Source organism: Ceratotherium simum, chromosome 4 (assembly GCF_057802395.1).
Source record: "Ceratotherium simum simum isolate JZ-2026a chromosome 4, ASM5780239v1, whole genome shotgun sequence".
Lineage (NCBI taxonomy): Eukaryota > Metazoa > Chordata > Mammalia > Perissodactyla > Rhinocerotidae > Ceratotherium > Ceratotherium simum.
In genome coordinates this window covers 85,305,126-85,331,684 of record NC_141903.1, presented here as the reverse complement: position 1 = coordinate 85,331,684, position 26,559 = coordinate 85,305,126, and the positions used below count along the sequence as shown (strand labels likewise).

Below are 26,559 nucleotides of genomic sequence, written 5' to 3'. Positions count from 1 at the left end.
GTGAAATAAGCAAGAGTGGCTTTCATTGAGTGAAAAGGGGAGCAATAATTGTGCCAGATATGGAGCAGTATGTGCAAAGGCCCTGGGGTGAAGATGAAGGACCAAAAGAAGGGTGGTGCGATTACAGCAGAAATAGTGAGAAGAACGTGGTTCCAGAAAAGGCAGAGAGGGAACTAGAGGCCAAAACATGGAAAACCTTGTAGGCTGTGCATTTATCATAAGAGCCATCAAAGACAGGGGAATGACACATCTGATTTGCCCTCCGAAAAGATCATTCTGACTTTAGAGAACAGATCTAAGGAGTCAAGAGTGACAATAGAGACCAGTTGGGAGGCTATTCTCAGTAGACCAGATGAGAGTTGTTGGTAGCTCAGCTGTGGTTTTGGCTTTGTAGAGAAGAGGATATGGACAGATTTGAGATTTACTTAGCAGGTAAGATTATCAGGAAGAAGCAGAGAGATGGGCCAAGAACAATTCTAAAATTTCAGGCTAATATAACTGGATGGCTGGTGGTGTTCCTTTACTGAGAGAGGGAACACTGGAAAAGGACAAGGTTTGGTGGAAAGGCCATGGACTTTTCTTTCGCACATATCAGTTTGAGGTTTTTGAAACATCTAAGAGGAAAATATTAAGAGACAGTTGGATATATGGGTCCAGAGCTCAGAGAAGAGATCTGGGGATATAAATATGTAATTTGCTTACAGGTGTTCATTAGATGAGATTTCCTATGGAAAGATGAGAGATATCTCTTGGATATAGAGACATGGAGATTATTGGTGACCTTAATGGGAGCCGTTTTGGTGGTAAGAAGGGGTGAGAAACTTGGAGTAGGATGTAGAGAGAGTAGGAGATGAGGAAATGGAATCAGTGAGTAAAGACAACCTTCAAGAAGTTTGCCAGTGAAGTTATGTAAGCCTTGAATTCATTTTTAAAGCAAACGTGTCACTTAATTATGATTGCAAGGCAAAATCTTTTAAAATAGAGTCAGTAGAAAAATATTAAAATGGTTTCTTGATAGTGAAAAGGTGGCCAAGATAGAGACATAGGCCGGCACAGAGAGGACGCAAAGACACTGAACCAATATTGAATTGTAGTAACAGCTAACATTTGTTGAGCTCTCACTATTGTTCCAGGTGCCATTCTAACTGCTTAACGTGTTTTAACTAACTTAATCTCCACAACAATTCTGTGAGGTAGGTACACTTATTATCCCATGCAGGACACAAGGAAACTGGTCACCAGCTAGGTGCTGTAACCTGCCAGGGTAGGGAAACAGGATTTCAACGCAGACAGTCAGGCTATGAAGTTCATGTCCTTAACCACTCTGCTCCACTGCTTCTCAGTATATGGGTGCACAATAAAGTATCTGTATTATTTATGAGCCAAGATAATGGGCTCGTCCTCTACAAAGATTGAAAATGTTATTGGTTATATAATGACTTTGGGGCAAAAGTATAAAGTAATTAATGCTGACTCAAATACTTTGTTAAAACTCTTTCTTGGCTTTATATTATAGAACAAGACAGGCATAAATAGCAGTGTCATTAGACCAGATTTAGCTTTAATCAGAGGCCTTCACTAACTATGTGCACGTTATTCATCTAATTGCACCTGAAACTACGCAGTGGCTTCACTGCTGAGGCTATAAGAGGTAAGTCAGCGGAGTCCACAACAGTCTGAAGCCACTTGCACCTCTTTGCCAAGACGTGTCATTTGCAAGTTTCATTAACCAACGTCTTAAAATAAGTGACCTTTCAGGTCCCTGGGGATTGGTTTTAACCATAGCATGTCTGTGTTTCTTTTCCTCCTAAGGCTTTAACAACACGGAGAGAACATGCGACAAAGAGTTTATTATACGCAGAACAGCCACCAATCGAGTCCTGAATGTCCTCCGTCACTGGGTCTCAAAGCACGCGCAGGTAATTCAGTGGCTTCATTAATTATTTTCAAGAATTTTTTTTAAACCAACTTTTTAAGTTGTTACTCATGTAAAACACCTCCTGATTCTTTGGAGTTAGAGTTTGAAACCTTGAAATTGGAACATGGGGAGAGAAAAAATAGGAGGATAGACATATAGATCAAAGCAAATACACAGGTATTGCCAACACCCACTGTTTCAAATCTACAAATGGCATGACACAGGAGGGGAAAGAGGGCTCCCCTCTTCCCTCATCTTCTGAGGCAACAAATCCCACCTGTGGGCACTTGAGCCAGGGCAGGGCTACTGTACTGGGCCACCCCTAGAGCACCATTCACAGGACCCTCTCTGTAAGTGGAGTTGTGCCAGCTGCAGTGGTGCCCCCTGGAGGTAAATAGAAGTTGCCTCCTGGAGGTAAGCAGCAGGTACTCCCCTGAGGTAAACAACAGGTACTCTCCTGAAGTAAACAGCAGGTACTTCCCTGAGGTAAACAGCAGATGCTCCCTGAGGTAAATAGCAGGTACTTCCCTGAGGTAAACAACAGGTACTCTCCTGAAGTAAACAGCAGGTATTTCCCTGAGGTAAAGAGCAGATGCCCCCTAGAGGTAAACAGCAGGTGCTCCCTGGAGGTAAACAGCAGTTACTTCCCTGAAGTAAACAGCAGATGCCCCCTGAGGTAAACAGCAGGTACTTCCCTGAGGTAAACAGTAGGTGCTTTCCTGAAATAAATAGCAGATGCCCCCTGAGGTAAACAGCAGGTACTTCCCTGAGGTAAACAGCAGGTGCCCCCTGGAGGTAAGTAACACTGGTATCTGGTCAGAGAGTGTTTTCTCAGCCTGATTCAGGAGGTGTTTTGCCTCATGCCCTTTGATGTTTTAGTTCCTAGTATTGTGTTGTTAAATTGCATCCTGCTGACAGGAAACGTACTTGTTATCTGTGTGTTTTCAGTGCAAGTTTGTAGAATTTATACCCGCTTCCCCATTTCACAAAATAAAGCCAGGGCCCCTTTGCCTCACTGGTTGGAGGCATGCATTGTGCGTTTCTCACCCATGGCCAACTGATGGGCGGGCCCTCCTGGGCATGTGGCTGGCTAGCACCCTACAAGAAGAGTTTCAGAGAGAGAGAAGGGGAGCCTGTAGGGCTCAGACCAGAACATGTGAAACCTATAAAATGTGAGTTAGCTAATGAGCAAAGAAGAAGAGAAAAAGGCGAAGAGTTCCCGGGTCTCACTTCATTATAGAGGCCGTCATGGGTCTGCTGCATGGTCCTTGGTAATGACCGTCCGTTGGATAGGGTCACACGATGGCCAGGCTCCTGAAATCCCTGTGGTAGGAGAATTCACTAATTGGGAAAAGTGGGATTGGGCCTCACCACCAGTTAGGCCATGACAATTATGAAATATTAATTAAAATAAAAACAATGATAGCACATTAAATAAACGATGTAAAATTTCATCTTACACATCTTAAATAAACAAAAATGGGTCCTATATGACTCAAATTCGAAGAACCATCCTTAGCTCATTGGAAACGTCTAGTCTGTCTTCTCCATAATCTCAGTGAGCTGCTTGTAATCCATTTTGCTCATTGCAGATAAAACATGACAACGAAATATCTCCTGCATCTGACTGTCCACCCCATTCCTCTCTGGTTTTGACTCAGGGTCTTGATTTCTGATTCCTGGGGCCCACAGTGGCTTCGGAGATGCCGAGTGGCTTCGATAGACAGGTGCTGCTCAGTTCTCTTCCCCGGTCTCAGCTTGCCCTGTGCCAGTTCATGCCAAGGACACACAGTCGCAGGATGAGTCAAAGCCCAGGTTTACCTGGCCTGGCTCCCTCCCCTCTTCCAAATCTTCCCTCAAAGAACTCTAACCTTGCTTTCCCTATCAGCCTCACTTCCCTTGTCTCAAGCCCCAGTGCCCTCTTTTTCTAATGATCTCAAGCAGGCATCCCTCACAAGTCACGTATAACTCTTACAGTAGCTAGAAAAGAACCACAAAGCAAATTACAATATGCTGGGGTTGTTTTACCTTTGGTAAAGAGAATTCACAGAAGGAAGAGACTGGTGTACTGAATCCCTCTCTTGTAATAAAGAGATTTACAGGAAGGTGGTATCATCTGATTTGATAGCTGCATTGTACATACATATGTGCATACAGGCATACACACATACGTGCATACAGGCAATATTAGGTTGAATAGGACCAAGTCATTGGAATAGATAATGGATTGATATGAAAACAAAGGTCTCTTTATTCAGATTGTGTCCTGGTGGCTGTTAGTCCTAATCCAAAAAGCACCCTAAGTCTTAGCTCTTGCTTGGACAGTTGGATGCTTTGCAGCCTGTTACTTCAGATGTGCTCACACACGGGAAAGCCCTTGGTCATCAGTTCCAGTTAGAGGGCCGCACGGGGAATCCCAGCTTCTCCGACTCTCCCTTCGTCAGGGGCATATGTGGGTGGTATAAATGGCTCAGGTATTTGGTCTTTTCTCCTGAAATGATTATAATATAAAATTCAGACCCTGATGTGCCAAAGGAAGTTCTCCCCACTCGCTCATTTGCCTTATCTTACCTTCCCTGCACATGTGAGTGGATGTAGGGATCTGTGGTTGGTTTCCAGTTGTCCTGGTGTGACATCATTGTGTGCACATCCTGTCACCTTCCTATTCCAGTGAGTCTCCATCACCCTCTCTGTCAGCACACAACATGCAGGACATTTCTGTAGCATTTCTGCTTATTGACAATTCCTGTGGGACATTTTTTGCTGGCTTCAGTTTCCAGATTTCCTTTCCTCCCTCTGCTGACTAGCTTTTGCCACCTGGGCTCCACGGTGGGAATTTGAGCAAGTCAAGGTGGGCTCTGGGTAATGGATTGGTAAACAGTTTGAATAGACAGAGCTGGTTTCAGCTTGTGGTCCTGGAGGCCACATTGTGTGCCTGCCGCCTCCTCTCACTGGCTATGGCACAGCCTGAGCCAGGTGAGTTCAGAGGAGGTGTGTGTGTGGCCCCTGACTTGATGGACCCACAGCAAGGTGACCACTATGGTGCTTAAAGACAGAGTAGCAACTCAGCCTGGTGCCTTCTCTAGCTATGAGATGAGTCTGCTGGTCCGAAAACCTGGGCTGTAATCTGACTCTGCCAGTTAACTCTTACCTTTGTTGTCTTTGGTTTTCACATCACAAAATCAAGGGCTTGGACAAGAGGATCTTTCATCATCTGCTTCACCCTGTGTCTGTTGAGTCCATTTAAGGAAGAATGTAGTGTTATTGTGGCAACCTGATTATTTTAATTAGTAGCTTTAAAAAGATGAGCAGGAAATTGTACTCATTTCAAAAATACACTCAAACATGGTAACAAATGCATTTTTCCTCACATGGTAGACTAACCTGGGACACTACTTCAATTATAGAAAACAGAAAAGGCACAGTGAAGCAAAAAGGTGTGGATTTGTCCCCAAATAATCTAGAGAATCGAGTCTACCACAAAGTATTAGATATCATGTATCTATTTCTCATTTCTCATCAAAGGTAACTAATATTGGCAGATATTACCCTGAATTTACTTCAGGAGAAATAAAAAGTTGCAGAAGTATGGGTTCTTCAGAGAAATAAAATTTCCCTAGGATGTCACCCTTAACTCTCTACCCCACCGTGTGGTGCTAGAATACCATTTCTTCTCCTAGAAGAAAACCTTCTATCATTTTCTTTAGGAAGTAGTTGGTAAGGCTAGAATGTTTCATTTATTTCTGATTCTAAAAATTTTCATCTGTTAATACATTCTGCCCTAGTTTCTCCTCATTTTGTTGTGTCTTTTACTCATTTGTTGCCTTTTACGTCGAAAGTGAGGCCACAAGGCCACGCTGGGTTTCCGCCACATGCCTTCTCTATGGATCATCAGAAGGAGCAGCAGCCCAGAGTCAGGGGGACCTGCGTTGTCCCTCCCGCTCTGCCTCCATGTCTTCTGTGGGGCCCTGAATCAGGCACTTGGTCTCTCTGGGTGTTAATATCCTCTTCTGAAAGTGAGAACAGCCATCCCTGTTTTACCTCCCCAAGGATGTGGTGAGAATTAAAGGCGATGTTGAATTAAGAAGCATGAAATACATAAGGCACAATGTAGGTGTGTGACTAAGGACAGGAGAGATGCACATTTCATCTCCCTACGACTAGGCCATAAGCTCCTTGCAGACAGAGCCTGTCTCATTCATCTTTGCATCTCCTTTCACAGGGTTCTGCAATGCCGGGCATGGGACAGATGCCCAGTAATAGTTGTCAAATCGAGTTTACCTTTTAATGTTGCTGTTGTTCATTCTCTCCAGGAGGTCATTTTCTAGCCTTTAAAATTTCCAAAGGCAGCCAAGACAGAGACTGCATCCACGAATGGACTAGGACTCGGGGCTGTGCGTGGAGAATCTGCGTAAAGGAAGTGTTTTCATTAGGTGTGCACACGCTGCTCGAGCGCCTCCTGCTAGGAGGCCTTACATGTCATTTGCAAAGTTGCAAGGTGTCTGCAGGTCCCGGGGCTGCAGAGCTGTTACCCAGATGCTCCTGTGACTGCTTTTGTCTTCTGTGCCCAGACAGGCGGGGGAAGGACTTCAAGGCTGACTAGAGGCAGTTCAGGTCTGCACTCTAGTCTCTGTCAAAGGCCTTGTATTATAATCTATAGCAATTCTCGTTTTCCTGAATTGTCTTACTGATCAACTGGTTCTGAAAGGATGCTCCGTTCACGTGTTTGAGGAATTTTACAGACCCTGGCACTGACACAGGAGCGTGCTGCTGCGTCTGCAGGTTATGACGCTTCGTCAGACTCTGGGCGCTGTCTGAATGACAAGCAGCCGAAAATGAAACAATCACTCATTTTCCTAATTGTAGGCTAAAGGGAATGTTTGAAAAGCGTGAGATCAGGCAAAAATGACCTACTTACATAAAAATCTCCTTCCCAAAGGAGTTTATGAGGGAACACTGCTACTCCCTTCTCTGTTCTCTCACCTCCTTCATTCATTCACTAATAAGAATTGAGCACCAGAGTGTGCTAGACACCGGCATAGATGTGAGCGTGAGCGAGAGCCACACATTGCCTGAGTCAGGGTAGCTCGCCTTAAGTCTCTAGCAGAGAGGTCTCCAAAAATCCCCCAAGTGCCCCACAGGAGGAAGAGCTGGCCACTGTCCATCTGCCACATCCCGAGGGAAGCAGGGCTGGGCTCCGCCTGCACCAGCACTTCAGGCTGTGTTCCTTCCCCTGGAGGGTCAGAGTAAGAGCAAGAACATGGAGAGGAGGTGGTAGGGAGAGAAGAAGGGGCCTCCCATGCAGGCCTCCAGGCTTGAGGCAGGCCAGGCTATGGCAGGAGGGAAACGTCTTATTCTGGATTGAACTGGACCTTTGATTAATATATTGGACTGGACATTTTGATTGAAGTGATCATTCCTGTAACTAAAGGTTCTGGAAGACTTTGGGTGGGGAAGGGTGGCCTACAGAGCAGCTGAGTGGGCTCAGTGAGAAGCAGTCTGCTGCTCGATGATTTCATCATTGTTTATGATACAGGAAGTATAGGTCACCTTGGGAGAGCAATTTCACGGAATATATCAAAATAGCTCAGCTGTTAGGTTTCTAACCCACTTCAGTCCTCTTACGTTTACTGTATGAAGAGAGCATATTTAGATCATCGATGATGAAGAACTCTTGAGTTTACATTTCAGTTTATATGCTTTGTTACATTTTATTGAAATACTACATACTTCATATAATGGGCACTAAACTTATGTGTGTAGCTCTGTGCCTTTTTACCTATGTACACACCTGCACAACTACCACCCTGATCAAGATATGGAACGTTTCTAGCACCTAAGAGGCCCCTCCCACTCCATGCGCCTCTTCCTTCCTGGGCATTGCCCGGTTTTCTATTAGGTTTAGTATTGTTCTTATTGATGTTATGTACTTTTTATATATTTAGGAGGAAATCCTGTATCTGCTGATTACATTCATTTCCTCCAGTTTGTTCTTTTACTTTTAACATTGTATACGATACTTTCTACATACATACACCTTTTTCCCAGTTATAAGAGGGTTTTATATATACTTTATCATATCAACATTCATACACACACATCGCACAGACCCTATCGGTCTTGTTAAAATATACATTCTATAACACTCTCTGAACACAATTAACAAATACATGTAGTTTGGGGTATAAGACAAGAATTAACAGCTCGCACAACCCCACTGTTTAGTCACTCATAGCAGCTGAGGTGAAAGTTTGCACACCTCCAAATATCCCAGCAGGAGCTGAACTCAGGCCAGTCTGTCCATGGAGCGCAGATCTCAGAGCCGAGGGGCCTTCGGAATCCTGTTTGGAAAGCAGTGGAGCTCTGGTTAAGAGCATGGGCTTCAGGGTCAAAATTACCTTGATTGAAATCCTGCCCCACCATTTATTAGCTGTGTGACTGAGCAAACTATATAGCTCCTCCAGGCCTCCATTTCTTCCTCTCTCTAAGTGGGATGACACCAGTTATTCCTTCCAGTGATGGTGAGACTACATGAGGTAAAACCTATTACAGTAACCGAGATAGACAGATGCTCAGAACACTGTGGAGGGCTGCTCTTGGTAGAGCCCTGTGACGTGGTATCCAGTCTAAACCCTTGAGGCAGGCAAAATGTTATCACCCCTGTTTCACCAGTGAAGTGGTCAAGTCTCAGAGAGGTTCAGTCAGTGGTGCGCAGTGAACTTTCTGTAATGGTGGAAATGTTCCACATCTGTAGTGTCCGGGACAGTAGCCTCTAGCCACAGGTGGCTAATTGAGCATTTGAAATGTAGCGAGCATGAGAAATTGAAGTTTTAAAGTTATTTAATTTAATCTGATTTAAATAGCCACGTGTGACTAATGGCTGTAGTGTAACTGCCCAGTTCTAGACCACTCAAAAGTAGAGCAGCGGGCCAGACCCAGCTCTTGGACGTCAGCTCGGAATTCCTTCCCCCGTCCTGCAGTGCCCTGTTCCTCTGAAACAGGCCCCTGATGGGTGGTCTCCACTATGACCCCAATAAGCCTGCTGAAGAGCGGCACACCTATATTGGGTTTATGTAGACGAAAGCGAAACCTTGATGTGACATTGGTGTGGGGGTTATAAATCTCAAAGAGAAGATGATGGCTTTTTCCAAGGAAGGGACTGTACCAATGACTGTACCATCCTTATGTTGGGGATTTGGGCCGCAGCCCCAGGTCAGCAGTACAGGGAACGTGCCCTGTTGACTCACTGAGGTGGGCAAATGGCTGCTGCTGTGAAGGCCCGTCCTTAGTGTGCTCAAAGGGTTCAGGGATCCGGGTGTCCTAAAATGAGAGTGCATGCAGCTCATCTCTTCTGTTTGTTATTTTGACAGATGTCAGGGGGCCCTTTTAAATTTTTTGGCATTGCTTAGTAAAACACAAAATCCTGCGTCGAATTAGAGCACTAAGTTCAGATTTATTCTTTGTTCCAAATCTGAAACGGAGGTTGGGCCAGGACAGGCATGGTACAGACTCTTGATGTGGGTGGGAGAATGAAATGTGTAAGGAAGAGCCAGTTACTGAACAGGCAGCTCCCGTTGTCTCTACTGACAGCTCTCGGCCTGCTTCCAGCTTCGTCCTGTGCTCGGGCTCAGTCCTTCCTTTTCTATACTCGCTCCTACCAGGCTGCCATGGGCGACTTGCCTGTCGGCTCTTGCTGCCCAGTCTCTGCTCTCGAGCCGGAGATGATCTTTTCCACTTGCAAGGCAGTCTTCAGAGGATGGATGCCTGATCTTTGAGCAATTTGCAGAAGAAAGACTGCCTCCCTGGGTGCTCCCTGTCCCCACGCCCCTGAAGATGCCCAGGACTTTACAAACCACCCTTCCCCAAGTCCTTACCCCAGCTGGATAAGGAGATTTCCTGAGTCCCCTTCCAGGGGGATGTGTCTCAGGTACAGAGCTAGGAGGAGGAACCGTTGGCTTCCGTATAAATGATCTGGGAGCCAGCCTGAGCCTTGATACTGTCTTAGATGTGGTATGGGGCTCATGGTCTTTTATGGGCAACTTGAAAACCTAACCCCCCACTTAAAAGGCACTTGCCTCTGTGAGGATGTTTTCTGAATGATAGAGTCCAAATGTTTTTTAAAAATTATTTAGCAAATGCTGTATTACTTACTGTGTGTCAGGCACTGTTCTGAGCAGTTTTCAAATATTAAGTCGTTTACTCCTCACTCCAACCTTTTGAGGGAAGGAAGGCAGATATTGTTACTATCCCTGTTTTACAGATGGGGAGTTGAAGCCTAGAGAGATTAAATAGTTTGCCTGAGGTGACACAGATGGCAAGCGGCAGAACCAGCTTGCACCCCCAGGCCGCTGGCTGCCCAGCTCGTGCTCGGAACCCCTAACTCACAGCCTCTCCATCTCGCCGGCCAACTTGGGATTCGAGCGGCTCAAAACGTACAATGTAAAAAGCCACTCCTGACTCAAAACAGTGAGAACATATATGTGGACACTGACAATGCTTCCTCTCGGTTTCTGAATCTTCCCCTAGATAGGTTACTTTTGTCCCAGAGTATTTTGTGTTGCTTAACCACCGGATCTGTATCTGCAAAGGCTGAGGTGGGGTGGAGCGCTGCCCGCTCCTGACAACCACTGCAGAGCCTCCCGCCTGCAGACAGTGATTAGCAGACCCCTGGGTCAGCCTCCGTGGGGACCGGTCAGGAAACCCCTGCTGTTCTCGAGGCCCCGAGACGCCAGACATCCCACCTGACAGTGGATTAGGATGCTGCCCCACTGCTCAGGGGCCCCGAGTACAAGGAGGCTCCTGGGGCGGTCCCCTGCCAGCGCGTGCTGATGGGGATGCCAGGAACAAGAAGAGAGAATTTAGTCGCAATGGGAGATGTCGGCAGCTGTGAAGTATTTCTTTTTAATGACAAATTAGTCGTCTACTGCTTCAGCTTTGCAAACGGTTCCACAAAATCACCAGACGTGAAGATCGTCCCGGGGTGCACACTTTTCACGTGAGTCGCATCCTTATTAATCGGGGCACATGTGCTTCTGCTGTCCACACCACTTCGCGGGGACCTCTGCACATCTCAGCTGAGAAACCCCGAACGCCCACCAGGTACAGCCCAGGGTTTCTTCACAGACTCAGGTTTCCCAAGAAGGCAGCCAAAGTAAAATAGAGAATGCTCTATTTCATTCAGTGAGGCAGCTTAAGTTCCTTTCGGCTCTTCCTGATTTCCTGGACACACAGGCTGGTACTCATGCTCATCACTGTCGTATTTGATCCTGCTGTAGATATACATCTATTTTTTGACACTTGTCCTCTCCTCCCCTCAGAATAGACCCCTTGGGCATCACGTTGCACCTTAGTTGCTGGGTCAGAAAGGACTCATGTGAGGAGAGAGATCTGGAAACCTGAATTCTAGTCTAGATTCCAGAGTCAGCTTGCTGTGTTCCTCATTTGTATAATTGGCCAAATGATCTGTATGGGGTTCTTCTGCACAAACGAATTATTTGTCAAATTGCTCTAGAAAATATAAAGTGTAAGAAACTATCATCTGATAAGTATGAGTTGTTTTCTTTTTTGGGTATGATTTTTATTTTCTAACTCTTTTTCTCTGGTCCAGGCAAACGACCAAGTAAGAAGATCCTAGTTCCTTGAACTACTCACCAGAGTTTTTTCTAATCTTTTAAACATCCCTCTTGTTATCCTTTCAATTCTCCTTAAGCTTTCCATGCTTGTCTTAAAAGAATACTTGGCGAGACATTTACAACAGGACTTATTTAAGTCAGTATGGAATAGAATTGAGTTTAAGAACCCAGTGTCTTAGATAGAACTTATTTTCAGTTTCCATTAGTTGCCCAGACAGAAATTTAGTTTTCCCCATAGAACTCATGGGCTTCTCTGACCTTTTGTGGATGAATTTCACTGACAGAGGGAACACTGAGAAGCATCTCGTGGGATTTATGCACGTGGATGGCTTCTGATCTCTGTTCTAAGAGTTTCTGATGAAAGTGCTGTGGACAGTCCTTATCTTTCCTAATTTGCATTCCCCACGCTCATAATCACTCCTGGGCCTTGGAAGCATTTCTGGAGACCAGGCCCATAGCCAAGTCCTCAGGCCCTTCCCTCCGTCACTTCAGAGCTGCCTCTGGACTCCAAGGAGCCGGCTTAGCACTGGTCATTCAGGCCCTGAGCTGTTGTCTCACCTGTTGTCTTTTTCTTTGTGTTCCTCTCCTCCCCACTCTGTCCCAGATGCCACGAACCTACATCTCCTAACCTCTTTGCGTAAAGTTTCTCCTTGGATGCATGTCCAAGGTTCTACTTCTTCCGCATTCCTGACTCTCAGTGTGTCTTCTCCATGCGGAAAGGGAGGAGGTACAGTCTGCCTGTCAGCTTTCTTTATCAGTCTTTTTCCCTCTATGGATCAGGGCAGGGAGAACAAAGTATAACTTACAGACTGCTTTCTAGTATTTTCCTAAGGCTTATATTTGAGTTAAACTCAAAGATAATTTTGTTGGCATGTGGCATTAATTAAGTACGAAAATTAGAAAATCAAGATTAAAACCAGGCCCTTCCAAACTTTTCTTTTTCCCTCCAATCTTTGTCATTGTCTTGAAAGCTAAAATCCGTATCAATTAACCGCCTATCTAGAAACCAGTGGAAAACACAGCATCTGGAAAAATTCTTTTTTCTGATAAATGCTTTTTAAACTGACTGATTCTCGTGAAGCTTAGAGATGTAAGCTTGGGAACTATCTGATGTCAAGCTTGTAGGGCAGTATTTAAAATTCTTACAAGCAAAGCTGTTCAGGTCTAGAGGCTGAATTTTAGCAAGTCATTCAAATGCAGTCATTTGTTAGAAAATGATCGAATAAATCATTTTCTGCATGGTTTTTTCCTTCTCACTGAGTTGGTGTCATTCATTGCCATTTGCCTCTTCCCAGTTATTTTTGTTCTAACATATCTTCCACATTTTGCATTGTGCCTTCTCCTAGTAGCCTCCCACTTCACATCTGCTAAACTAATTTCCCACACTGCCAGTTTAAGAACTAGGTAGCTTATTACCGCTTGTCTTAAAGTCTAGTACTCTCCCCATGAACTTCTGTCCATTCATTCAACAAATATTAGAGGGCCCACTGGGAGCCCCTGTACTTACCAAATGTGGGGTTTAATTAATTATATATATACAGAAGCTCCTACATGAGAGTCGGGTACACATTTCCTATATATTCTGTTCCTCTTTGAAGATTCTAGAACCTTATGAGTAATTCATAACTAGTAAGTGTTGCACAGGTATTGGAAAGTTTAGAATTACTATGGTATGGCTTTGTAGGATTTCATTCCAAATTAATGCCCTTCCTTTTTTTTCCCATTGGGTTATTCTTTCTGTAGTGTGAACAAAGAGGCTTTTAAAATATTTTGTAGTTAGGTGATGAGAAGTGCTGGAAAACCTTGCCTTTCACTTCTCCAGTGAGAAACCTTGATTCCGAGTCCAGGATGCCGAGAGGTGGTGAGGAGGCAGGCAGACCAGGGGATGTGGCCCGCGGACGAGGCCAAGCAGGTGCTGTGCAGGATCCCTCATGCCAGCTTTTAGCCAGCACAACCTCCCCTGGGATCGAGGTGCAGTATTCAAGTTCTGAATAAAGGTTCCCCTTCTCAAAAGAGCTGAAAACCACACTGGTTTGAGGCTTGTTATCTCTAGTTCATTAAAATGAGGATGCAGAGGAGGGCGTCCTAGACCTGTCAAGGTTGATTTGCACAGATCTTGGGAGTCACTCAGCATCTTTGCCTCAGTTTCCCAGTTGACACAATAGTCCAGATCTAACCTAAATCTACACCACAATTTAAATTAAATTCTTCATCTTCTGCAGTCAAAGAAAACAGAAAACAGTAGCATGCTTTCATTTTCTTGAAAATCATTAAGTCAAACCCCAGGCTCTTATTTTTGAGCCTAATACATCCTAAGCCCCTTCTTTATGAGCCCTTTGTTCCAGGTTTTACAATTATTTATGTGGTTTTACTCCACTCTGCAGTATTTCCACTTTCCTTTTAAAAACTCTGGCCTTGGGCCGGCCCCATGGCTTAGCGGTTAAGTGCGCACGCTCCGCTGCTGGCGGCCCGGGTTCGGATCCCGGGCGCACACTGACGCACCGCTTCTCCAGCCATGCTGAGGCCACGTCCCACATACAGCAACTAGAAGGATGTGCAGCTATGACATACAACTATCTACTGGGGCTTTGGGGGAAAAAATAAATAAAATTAAAAAAATAAAAAATAAAAACTCTGGCCACTGTTAGGAATACACTGCACTGATTATCTGAGAAAATCACTCTCGTAATTCTCTTTACCCTCAAACTCTGTTTATTGAGTCAAATTTTCCCCATGTCCACCAGTTCCCTTGGCCATACGCAGTATATTACTAATTATTACCCTGCTCTCCTGAAAGAATGAATATAATTTCCAAGGTGCCGAAGCTGTCAACAGGAATTGGTTTTAAAGTGCTGGAGAATCTATTTATTGCCTCACAGATAATTTTTCTGTTGTGTGATCTAGTCTTATTAATACAAAACTGAGTCTCAAGATCTCTGTCTCAAGTGGTTGTTAGTATGGGTGGGAAACCGTTCCAGACTCAGCAGGGTAACCAGCTACTGTTTGCCGTGTCTTTCAGCACAGGCCACCAGCTCTAATTCATTGATAGCCACTTTTTCTGGAGAGGCTGTGTGGTGTCACAGTTAAAAACTCCGGCTTCAGCCAGCACTGCCAGGGTTCAAGTCCTGGGTCTGCCACCTGCTACCTGTGTGACTTTGGGCAAGATACTTATTAGATTCTCTGTGCCTTGACTTCCTCATATGTAAGGCCACTACCACGCTCTCACCTGCATTTCCATGCCTGGGTTTCCTTGGTTAACTTTTCCCTCATCCGCCCAAACGCCCAGCCTTCTGGTCACTGCTCTGCCTCCCCCAGAGCGTCATATATTCAGGTGCTCAGTAATTGTTGAAAGAGTAAGAGCCTTGGTCTCCTTTTCAGAGATTGATATGTACAAGTTACATTTTCTGGCCTCTCCGCCTTTGAGAGCAGTGTGGTGTCTTTTTTTCTAATCTTCTGCCTCCTCATCCTTGCTTCATAAATTGGAAACAAAAACGAACTTAAGCTGTTGCTGTGATAACTGCAGTGAATGCCTCAGGGGCTCCTGGAGCCACGAGGTCCGTTCATCTGGAGCGTGAAGCGCTGTGAGAGAACCTCCAGCAGGCGGCTTCCTTGCTCAGGGCCCTGGTGGCTCTGCACTCGGCTGGCCAGGTCCAAGGGGAAAGGCGACGCCGACTCCCCAGTAGCCAGACGACTCAGCAGCGCCATCTTGTGGGCGCCCGCATTGCTGCCTCGGGAAGGAGCCGGTGTTCGACCACCCAGTATTCTCATTTCCCGTTTCAGGGCTTGGGGAAATGCAGCCAAAATTAGATTCTAGATAATTACACAATGGCTGTCTTATTATTGTCAGACTCATTATGAATAATCTATCTCTGGATTTAAATAGGGCAAGTGCCTTTTAGCTGCTTCCAATTTCTTTTTATTGAGCGGTAGCTACTCTATTTTTAATAGGGACTTTTGAATGGCCAATTCTACATTTTACATGCATTGGTAAAGAAGAAAATTTTACATTCTAGATGGTACATCGGAGGATTCAGATTTTTTTAGTCAGTTTTTGAGGAGTTGTTTTTTGCATGAATTAAAAAATAAATAAATAAACAAGGCAAAGTCTTGCTACTCAAAGTGTGATCAGCTCACCCAGGACTTCCTCAGGATAGCAGAATCTCGTCCCCATTCCAGACCTGCTGCAGCAGAATCAGCGGCGATTCCTGGGCACAGGACCATTTGAGAAGTGCAAGTGTAAAGGACTCTTTCCAGAGTCAGATGGAAGACCTGTGTTCTGGTCCCCGTGCTGCCACCTCCTTACACGTCTCGTCTCAGCCCGTGTGACCACATCCCTCAGCCTCAGTGGCCGGTCTGTGAAACAGCTTTATGGTTCCTGACTCATCTGCCGCTGGGTCGGCTGAGGAAGAACTGAAATCATAGACAGGAGGTCACTTTGAACATGGTAAAAACCTGTGCAAATGTAAGGGGAAATTATGAGTGAGAATTCTTGCATTTATACTCAGCCGTCAGTAGAGAATCTGCTGTCTATTAGCTACATCATCAGCAGAGTGAATATTCCTCTGTAACCATGCATCTGGCTTCAAATTGTGTCGGGGCAGATTTCACCAAGTCTCCAAAGGTCTCTCCCAGGCTAGTCTTCCCAGAGCTCAGAATAATAAAATTGCATTCTGTTTTCCTTAACCTTTCACACACCTTGCCTTCCAGGGGTCTCAGAAGCCTTCCTACTGTTGAGCCCAGGATGGGGCACAGTAGATGCTCAATGATGCTTGTTGATGAAACCACTAGTTAGCCCTCAGCAAGGTCCAAACACCAGCCTGATGTGCTTCACACTAATCCATTTGTAATAATCAGATTATTTGCATCATTAGAGTCTCAACGTAGCTACAGGAGGACTTGGTCGTCTCACTAATGAATATCAAATGTTCATTAAGGAAACAGACTCCTGGTGGCTGAGAAGCCCTTTGGTAGTGCACACAGGCTGAAGTAGTGAGCTCATTATCTATTTCCAGACATCATTCCTTGTACCTTGAAATGGGGGAGGCAGTGGAACAAAGGAAAACACAGCAGCAAGGTCTTACTCTCTTCTCTTTGTATACATTTTAAAAGAAAAATCAATAGCCAAGAAGCTGTTGGACAGTAAGTAGGTGAAATTTTAGGAAAACATCTCCTCTGAAGGCCTAAGATTGATGAGAGACATTAACATCTGTGTAGCCCCCGGAGCCAGTGACTCCTGTTCCCTAAGAAATCGTGCTGATTGTCAAACAGTGGAAGTGAAATATTGAGGAAAATTTGTTACACAGTTCTCCACCCAACTGAGGAACAAAAATACTCAAATTAGGTTAGACTTTTGCATTGTCTATAATTTGTGAAATTATGGACCTTTCTGCCCCTAATTTACTAACTATAGTAAAAGTATGCTGTTTTCTTTTTGTTGGATTCATTGCAATTAGTAATGTTCTCCCTAATCATTTAAAAGAATTTAGAATGTCAGTGCTTCAAAATTACTTTCCTTAAAGTTAAAATGTAGTTGTAATACGTAACTTCATATAGGAGGGAAAATAAACACTCCTGCCACACGTGTAAAGATAGAGTCTATGAGATCCTTGAAAGCAGCGCTCGGCAGCGTGCAGCTCAGCTCTGGACACCTGACAGTCCCGGACGCTGCCCGCTGGGGTTTTATAAGAAGGCGTTTAAGTAAGAGAATGCAAGAACCACAACTCTACCTTTTTGTTCTTTTTTTCAACTTTTTACCTTGAAAATTTTCAAATCAAGAGAAAAATTGCTAGAATAAAGCAAGTACACTGATACACATCTAGAATCACTAATCATTAACATGTTTACCATATTTGTTCTCTCTCCCCGCCCCCATCGAAGAACAAGGACCTGCTCTTACGGAGCCTCCGTAAAATGATCAAATTCAGGAAAATTTAACATTGATATAATGCTCTTAACTGGTACACAGTCCTGACTCAGTTTTTGCCAGTTGTCCCTTTAGAAAGTGCATTATTAATGCCCTTTATAGCATTTCCCCCTTGATCCCAGGTCTAATCCAAGTTCACATGTTGCATTTCGTTGGGGTCCCTTTCGTGTCCTTTAAACTGGGACAGTTACTCAGTTTTTCTCTGCCTTTCATGACATCAACATTTTTGAAGAGTACAGGCCAGTGCTTCCTCACAATTACATCGGAATTATGCATTTTGGGCCAAAATACTAAGTGAGAGATGCTTCTTCACAGAGCACTGCATTAGCAGGCGCATGGTGTTGGTTGGTTCCATTGTTGGTAATTGTGATCACTTGGTTAAGGAGGTTTCTGCCAGATTCTCCTTTTGTAATTAATAAATAATCTCTGGTTGGGGGGGGCGGAGTTACTCTGACACTGTTAGTTCTATTTCCCATTAGATTTCATCCGCCATTTTAGCATCCATTCATGATCCTTGCCTGAATCAGTTGTTACTACTTTGGTCAAAAATGGTGATTTTCTAACTCTCGTATTCCTTCGCATTTGTTAGTTGGAATTCCACTATAAAAAGTAGTTTTCTCTTCCGCCCTCTGTATGTATTTATCTATTTATGTGTTTGTTCGCGAGCATCAGTAGGGACTTGCAGGTTCTTTTGATTCCGTTGGTTATTACCTGTTACTCTCATTATTCATGTTGGTGCTCGTATTGTCCTGACTTTGCCTAGTGGGTGCCCCTTCAATGTCCCTCCTCTGTTTGTTGGGCACAGCCCCTTCAGTGTGAGTGTCATTTAGTCTTTAACCTTGAGCGTGTCCGTATTGAACTTCTTCATTCAAGTCTCTGCCCAAATATCAGATTTTGTTCTTCCAACAAATCTTTTTTTGAAAGAACTATTGCTCTACCTCAGTTACTGATCTCACTCACGGTCCAGCGGGAAACCGGACAATTCAATTGGCCCTTACAACAGAGTAGGTTATGATGGGGGCGCCATGGGAGTACCAAGGCAAAGCTCTTTACCCCACCGGGTCAACTAAGGAAGGCTCGTGGGAGAAAGTATGTGACCTCCTAGACCTGAAAGATGAATAGAAATAAAGGTGGGGTAGAGGCACAGTGTTCCAGGCTGAGGGATGCACGTATCTATTTATCATGAGGAATGGTGTCGCGTGTCATGGAGCTAAACCCTTCAAAACTAAAATTTAAAAAGATCCATTTTATTTTATAGGATTTCGAACTCAACAACGAACTAAAGATGAACGTCCTAAATTTGCTAGAAGAAGTTTTGCGAGACCCAGACCTCCTTCCCCAAGAAAGGAAAGCCACAGCGAATATCCTGAGGTAAAGGCAATGGCAGGTGTCTCTGAAGCACATTGGGTGATCTGTGCTGTGTTCAAGGATAATAAGATCCTAGCCAACCAGAGAGATACATCTTAGACTCCTGGGGGCAGCAGGGATTCTGGTCTCCCTGGTAAAGTCTTCTCTTTCCTGGGGGGGCGTTGGGGTCTGCTGCCTCAGGAAGGCTTTGGACTGGGTGACATTGTGTGAAGTGCAGTCACTCCTCTTCGTGTGGGCAGACAGTGGTTGGCTGGAGAACCAAAAGTGAAGGGGTGGAAGCCTTGAGGGTCCCCTCCTGCACGTCCAGCAGGCACTGCAGAGAGATGTGTTTTTCCTCACGTGAGTTCTAATCGTTCATTGTAAGGTCACGTTTATGGGTAGGGTGGTAGTGTTTCTGTGGGAGTCTGGTGCCCCTGGCTTGTGGAGGTGCCACCATAGAATAGCTGTGTGTTCTCTTCGGCTTGTTTCACTGATCCTAGACCAATTTTACTGTCAGCTTCTCAGCTTAGGATTTCCACGTCATGTAGGTTGTATAAATTTGGACCCCACACATCTATGTGATAAAGGCTTAAAGTTTGGGTTTCCCACTAGAGACTTGTTTGTGTCTGTCCACCCAGCATCTTATAGCTTTTTGAACTGAAGGGTGGATTTTTTCTAGTCCTCCCTATGAGGAGGGCAGCCATCAGGGCTTTGTGCAGACGTTTTAGTTACAGCTTTCTGCCTCACTCATGGCCACGTGGTGGTCCCTGCTTGGGGTGGGAAGCCCAGCATCTACATGCTAGGGCCTGCTACTCCTTTACTATTCTGACTTCTGGTTCCCTCTTCATTTGCAACCTCTGGAAAGAATCCTTTCTTTCTTCTGAGCTTGGCAATATTGTTTCTTGTTTATCTAGAATGCTTGTGTGTGAAAAGGAGTCCATTTTAGTTCAGTCCACCATGTTTTTGGAAGTCCCTGCCTGACTCAGCAATGCCAGATTTGGGTCTGCAATGTTTTAGCATCTGGCCCATAAGTCATTCTTAGCCCCATTAGCTTAAGATCTCATAGCCAGCCCCTTCTTTGGTTTAGGAGCTCTTATGGGTTGAATTGCCCTCCCCCACCTCCCCCCCACACAAAAGTATGTTGAATTTCTAGTCCCCAGTAACTCAAAATGGGACCTTATTTGGAAAAAAGACCATTGCAGGTGTAATTGGTTAAGATGAGGTCATATGGAGTAGGGTGGCCCCCTAATCCAATACGACTGGTGTCTGTATAAGAAGATGGCTGTGTGAAGACAGAGACGCAGAGAGAATGCCATGTGAGGATGGCAGCAGAGATTGGAGTTATGCAGCCAAGCAATGCCAGCAATTGCAGGCAAATCCCCAAAATCTGGGAGAAGGCAAGGAAGGATTTCTTGACAGATTTCAGGGAGCACAGCCCTGCTGACACCTTGATTTTGGACTTCCAGGCTCCAGAACTCTAAGACAATCAACTTCTGTTGTTTTAAGACACCTAGTTTGTAGTACTTTGTTAAGGCCACCCTAGGAAACTGTTAAGGGCCTTCTTCACGTTTTCCCTTCTATGGAAACAGCTAAGTAAGCCAAGGGACTCTGTTACCATGTTTATTTTCAGATTTTAAAATTGTAAATACATATTTCAGGTAAAGCCTGGTTTCAGTGGATGCGTGGTTATGTCTGTGAGTGATTACTGTTCCTTTTCTCCTCACATAAACAATTTATTATGCTCTTTGTATTTAAAACACTGATATTTGAAAACTACATTCTAGAAGTGTGAGCTTCCAGAGACATTTGACTGCATAGCTGTCAGGGAAATGCGGGAAAGACTGTCAGGATTGGGGACGTGGAGCCCTCAGGCTGCCTTCCCCTCACAACACCCATGCCAGACATGACCCATCAATCCTGAGAGCTTTCCACCTGTGCCAAGAAGCACAGAACTCAGTTGACTGACACTACTGTTGAGTTGGCACTTAAGATGATTCCTATTCACCATCCCAGGTCTTTATTGTTCATCAGGCTTAAGACATGCAAATTCTCTTTGTTGAATAAATGACCTGCGAAATTAGAGGTGTGAGATGGATAAGGAATAGACGTTTTAGTAGATGGTACAGCCTGGGAGTATAATACAGCAGAGTCTGACTCTAACTTCGCAGGATGGCACAGGTTTAAATCTTGGCTCAGCCACTTCACAGCTTCTTAAACTTGGTCAAGTTTCTTAACCAATCTAAACCTCAGCTTCTTCATTTATAAAATGGGGCTAATAATCCTACCTTCCTCATTGGGTTGTTGTGAAGACTGCATGATATAATATGTGTAAAGAGATCAACGCAATGCTGAAACATAATTAGCACTCATATTCCTGCCACAGTTGTTATTATTAGAAAACACGGACAGCAGCCCATGGGAAAAATAGTTTTGCCGTCCGGGCGATATGGCCCAAGGAAAACCAGGCTGGATCTTAGTCAACTCAACTTTCCTTAGGCTTCATCACCTTGTCTATACAAAGATAGAATACATTAAAAGCCAATTCAACACTGCACAAGGCTGTGAATACAATAAAAAATCATTCAAAGGTACAGTATAAATGGGTGAATTATTTGGTATGTGAATTGTATCTCAATAAAGTTGTTACCAAAAAACCCCACAGTCATGACCCACTTACTGCTATTTTATAAAAGAAAAAGGAAGTCAAAAACAAAACAAAAAAGCAATTTCATTGATGGAGTGTCCCTAGCTGCCCACCCAAAATTCTAGTCCCTTGCAAAGTCTTCACAAAGTATTCTAAGAGTCCCAAGAAATGTGTGCTCAGGAACAAACCTGATCACCGCCTCAGCATCTGTATTCAAGTTCATGGCCCCCAGGCCACTCGAGGGAGAGACCCTGTCAGTGCCAACTGTGAATGCCTCTGTTTCTATTGAGAATGCTGCCTGACAGTCTTCTGAAGCCACCCTTTCCTGATCAAAAAGCTGAAAAGGAGGCCACTTGCCCCACCCCTGTGCTGCCTGGGCCCCAGAGCAGCCTCGTGCAGCCAGGGTCTCAGTCTCTTGTGAAATCAGTGCCTTTGGCTCCTTGTTCCACACCTTTCACTATAATTCAAAATCCACCCAAGGAGCCAAGCAGAGAATAGATGTTACAATACCCCATCCATTCTCCCACCTCTGACCATCTTTCTTCCCATGAAGCCAAAATAAAACAAAAGTCTTTGTTTAGCCCTGAGCATATCAACCGAAGCAGACAGATACCAGCGGAGTCATCAGCCTATTAGTGGAGCAGACAGCCAGACCCTGAGTCCCAGTTTGGGTCAGCTGGGTCTGTGGGACACTAACTTGTCTTCCCAACAAGCCAATAAATAGATTTGTGCAAAAAAATCCAGATGCAAGAAAGCTCCTGATCCTTGATTGAATTTCCCTTGCCAAATAATTCACTCCACCTGTGCTATGCGTAAGGAGTCCCTGCCCTGTCACATAAGATTGTGATTTCAGGAGAAATAAAAGATACGTTAAATTCTTAGGGTCTTTGATAACTTGCCGTATCAGATATTTATGTTTATATGTATGAAATTTATATATTTAAATGTTTTAAAATCATATCAGAATGACTAAAAAGTAGAGTAGGAAGTAAGACCTAGATGTAACCTTCAACTGAAGGAATGCCATCCTTCATGAAATCCTTCTGTGAAAAAAAACATCATGGAGTATACAAGAAAGAAACAGAAATCAAAAGGATTATTTAACAACTCTGAAAATTATAAAGATTTTCTTGTTAGTTCATTCCTTAATTTGGAAACAAACAGTGAATTATTTCCAGGCAAGGCCAGGAGACTTTAGTGTTAAAGGTTTCCATGCACTTACGGACATCTGCCTTTGTTTAATGTACTAGAGCATAGGTAGCAATGGGTTCAGATGAGCCTGGAGGGAAGGAAAGCCAGCCTTGAGAAAGGGTAGGAAGGAGGAGATGGTCCGGCAGGTCCCAGAAGGTGAAGCAGCAGGAGACTAAACTATTCCCAAAGTCCCCTGAGTTGGAGGAGCAGGGTCTGAGGCCGGCCACGCCACGGGCTCCAGCCAGCCAGGGGCAGTGGTGAGCAAGCAGCCCGGGGAGCATAGGCCAAGCCAAGGACAGAGGCTGGTTGCTCTTGGCTCTGTTTTTAAGACTGCCTGATTTCTACAATTGAAGGAGGAAGTTCCCAGTCATAAAACTTGGATAATCCCATTTCCTCTGAAGTTTATCTGGTGTTTCTTTATAAATGCACAGTTATTAAACTGATCCTACTGACTGATAGTTGTTGGGGAGACCCAGGACCCTGGAGTGTTCATCAAAGCTCTAAGTCAGAAGACGGGAAGGAAATCCTTCCTGTATTGGAACTGGACCAGAGGTAGAGGGAGGGGCCTTCACATTGGAAGGGGAACATTCTGAACATTCCTCCCAGTGAATACAAGTTACTGCTGTGAGAGATAAAAGCATACCATATTGTAGTTAAATGTAGCCTGACATTAGAGATTTATATGTATTCGAGTCATACAACAGTGAGATGTAAACGTGAAACATGTATTTAAACGTATATTACATTAATACAGCAAAGGGAAAGCTTTCTATGATGAACCTGCCTCCACAGTTGCACAGAGTTACTTGGTGATGAATAAGCTTAACTGACATAGGTAGTTTGTTGCCCTGTTTGTGAACAAAACCCTCTGCTCAAGACTTTTATATTTCTAAAATACCACCCCGCCAACATTGTCTAACTAGGTGGCTTCTGAATCTATGCTGCATAGAGTCTTTTGTGGAAACTAATGCCACAGAATGAAAAGAAACAGTGGTTGACTTCTTGGATGGTCAACTGGAATGAGGTCAGGTCATGAAAAGGCCACCCCCAAACATCAGAAAGCCCCAGGCAGCATCAACACGGCTCTTGTGAAGAGAGAAAATGCTAGATAACAGGACCGGAATGTGTCTTGGAACATTGGGTAAAATCATTGAGGAGAGGAACATTTGAGAGAAGCAAACTAACTTCTTGACCATTTCTTTCCAAGGGAAGAATATTGCCCAGCCTCATAAAAAAGATCTTTTCCACGGGTACACAGAGTTATGTGGCCACCGACCTCTCTCCAGGAACCTAGACTACAGTGGAAAGAATGACACACACTTTGGGAAAGAGTCACCTTTATCCCCTGTGTGTAATCCTTAGGTGTGATTTAACAGTCTTTGGGGAAAGAGTCGTGGGTTTGTTTTTTTTTTGCCTTAATCCCTCCTTTACCATATGGTAACTACTTCTTTCTTCCTCCAGTAGACAGGCTACATGGTTAAGGACTGTACAGATATTTTAATACTTTTAATACGTGATTGTGCTTTCATTTGGGAAAACTTAAAAAGCTTGGCCCAGATGGCAAGTTATATAATCAGTGTAATTCTCCTGGACTCTGAACTTCTGTGGGACGTGAAGTATCGCTCCCACTCGGAAACCAGCACCCACTTCAGCGTTAATTAACTTCTGTGTTATTCATTCATTCACTCCTCACTTATCAAAAAAACTATTTATTGAGAGCTGAAGAACACCGTGGGTGGGGATACAGGACCACGTGTGTCTCAGGCAAGTCCATCAGGGAAGCAAGGGGGGTGGTTTACGTGCTGGCTTCTGCCTCACAATTTTCAAATTCTTGCCACCTAGGAGCTTCTGTGAGCTTCCGGTCTACTTATGCGCAGGGTGGGGGTGGCTCTGCATCTGCTGCTTCAGCGTCAGCTGGGAAGGGCCAAGTTAGGAGCGAGAGGAGCGTGGATGGGGCACTCATCCTATTTGTTTTTTGTGTGTGTGTGTGAGGAAGATCGGCCCTGAGCTAACATCTGCCAATCCTCCTCTTTTTGCTGAGGAAGACTGGCCCTGGGCTAACATCCACGCCCACCTTCCTCCACTTTATATGGGACGCCTGCCACAGCATGGCCTGACAAGCAGTGCGTCGGTGCGCGCCTGGATCCGAACCAGCGAACCCCAGGCCGCCGCAGCGGAGCGCGTGCACCCCAATCGCTTGCGCCACCGGGCTGGTCCCCCGTCACTCATCCTATTTGAATCCCTGACTCACAGGATGTCCGAGTTCAACTGTAGATCCTCTTGGTAGCGCAGAGCCCACCAGTTCACCCTTAGTCTCCCTTTGATGGTCCGTGTTTGATTCACAACCGTGGATGTAACAAGTTGGCTCCTTGTTACAAGTCAGCTCTCTTGATAAGCCTCCAGTGTCTTTCACGTATTTTTCTGTTTCCCCAACCCCCTGTGTCCAGCTCAGGTCTCCACAGCCTCCAGCTGGCGGCACAGCCTCGCAGACTGAGCCCTCCAACTTTCCACCTAGTGAAAACCCAGCTGCATTTTGTCATTTCATTCCTACCATGTCTGCTTTCTTTTCATCGAGGCTATTTTGATTTTTTTTTTTTTTTAGGGCCCTTTCACAAGATGATCAAGATGACATCCACCTAAAATTAGAGGATATAATTCAACTGGTAAGTTCAGCCACAGTCTTATCCAGCACAATTATGTGCAAACTACCTCTCAAGGGCAAGCTGAACGCCTGTAACTGGTAACTGAGTGCTTGACGAGATGTCCTGTTGAGGAAGCTCTGTGAGATGAACACATCCGGCTTGGGGTTCAGCAGTGGGTCCATGATATTAATGGTGGCTGATATTTCTGAGCTTTCACAGCTGGACTCCGTGATGGCCTTTGCACTTCAGCAGCTGCAGAGAGCTGATGGGAGCCTCGCTCCAAGGTATGTTTCATTCTCTGCCCTCATCTCTTGCAGACGGACTGTCCGAAGGCTGAGTGCTTTGAGACCTTGTCAGCCATGGAGCTGGCGGAGCAGATCACCCTCCTGGACCACATCGTTTTCAGAAGCATTCCCTACGAGTGAGTGCTGCCCTCCAAGAGCAGGGCCCTCTCAGGCGGGGCCAGCCCACTTAGAGTTGACATTAGTCCTAAGGCAGATGTGTGTGCACAGAGGTGTGAGTCTTAACCCTAAGACGGTTTTGGTTCCAGTTTATGTTGGAAATACTGATATGGAAATACAGTTGGTCCTCCGTATCCGCGGGTTCCACGTTTGCAGATTAAACCAACCGTGGATCGAAAGGCCTGCAATGGTTGTGTCTATTTGAAGACTTGAGTTAGGAACCACAGTGCCTTTTTCCTGTCCCCCCACTTCCACCGCTGCCCTGCCACCACCTCCTGATTACCCTGCAGCACAGTGAGGATCTGGGAGGGAGAAGAACGTGACCTCTACGGAGGAGGAGAAAGAGCAAAGCCCAAACCTTTGTGTGTGCCCTTGATGTGGTCTCTTTCTGGGACCCTCTCCACCTCTCCTCCCTGTGCCCTGTGTGCTGGTGTGAACATCCACCAGGCATTTTCATCCGTGGAACTGGCACACCTTTGTCTCCAACAGCCTTGCAGGATGGGAGCAGTACCACCAACATCGAGGGACAAAGAACCTTGCACAGGGACTCTGTCAATCTTTCTGGATTAAGAATGTGTCAGAGTAATTTCATTTCAAGTTATTTTTTTAACACCTCTACAAAATAATTCCCAGAGCTCCATCTTTTTTTTTTTTTTTTTTTGTGAGGAGATCAGCCCTGTGCTAACATCCGCCAATCCTCCTCTTTTTTTTTTTTGCTGAGGAAGACGGCCCTGGGCTAACATCTGTGCCCATCTTCCTCCACTTTATATGGGACGCTGCCACAGCATGGCTTGCCAAGCA

The 26,559-nt window shown here is 44.9% G+C and overlaps 1 protein-coding gene across 3 annotated transcripts in view; it reads left to right on the top strand.

Annotated features, from left to right (window-relative positions):
• RASGRF2 (Ras protein specific guanine nucleotide releasing factor 2) overlaps positions 1 to 26,559 on the top strand; it is a 215,651-nt gene that overhangs the window by 171,656 nt on the left and 17,436 nt on the right. For all 3 annotated transcript variants that reach the window (XM_087430100.1, XM_087430098.1, XM_087430099.1), the window contains 4 exons: positions 1,813 to 1,919; positions 18,732 to 18,844; positions 25,258 to 25,318; positions 25,615 to 25,718. In XM_087430100.1, the coding sequence (XP_087286226.1) occupies positions 1,813 to 1,919; positions 18,732 to 18,844; positions 25,258 to 25,318; positions 25,615 to 25,718 (385 nt within the window). The remainder of the gene's footprint in view (positions 1 to 1,812; positions 1,920 to 18,731; positions 18,845 to 25,257; positions 25,319 to 25,614; positions 25,719 to 26,559) is intronic.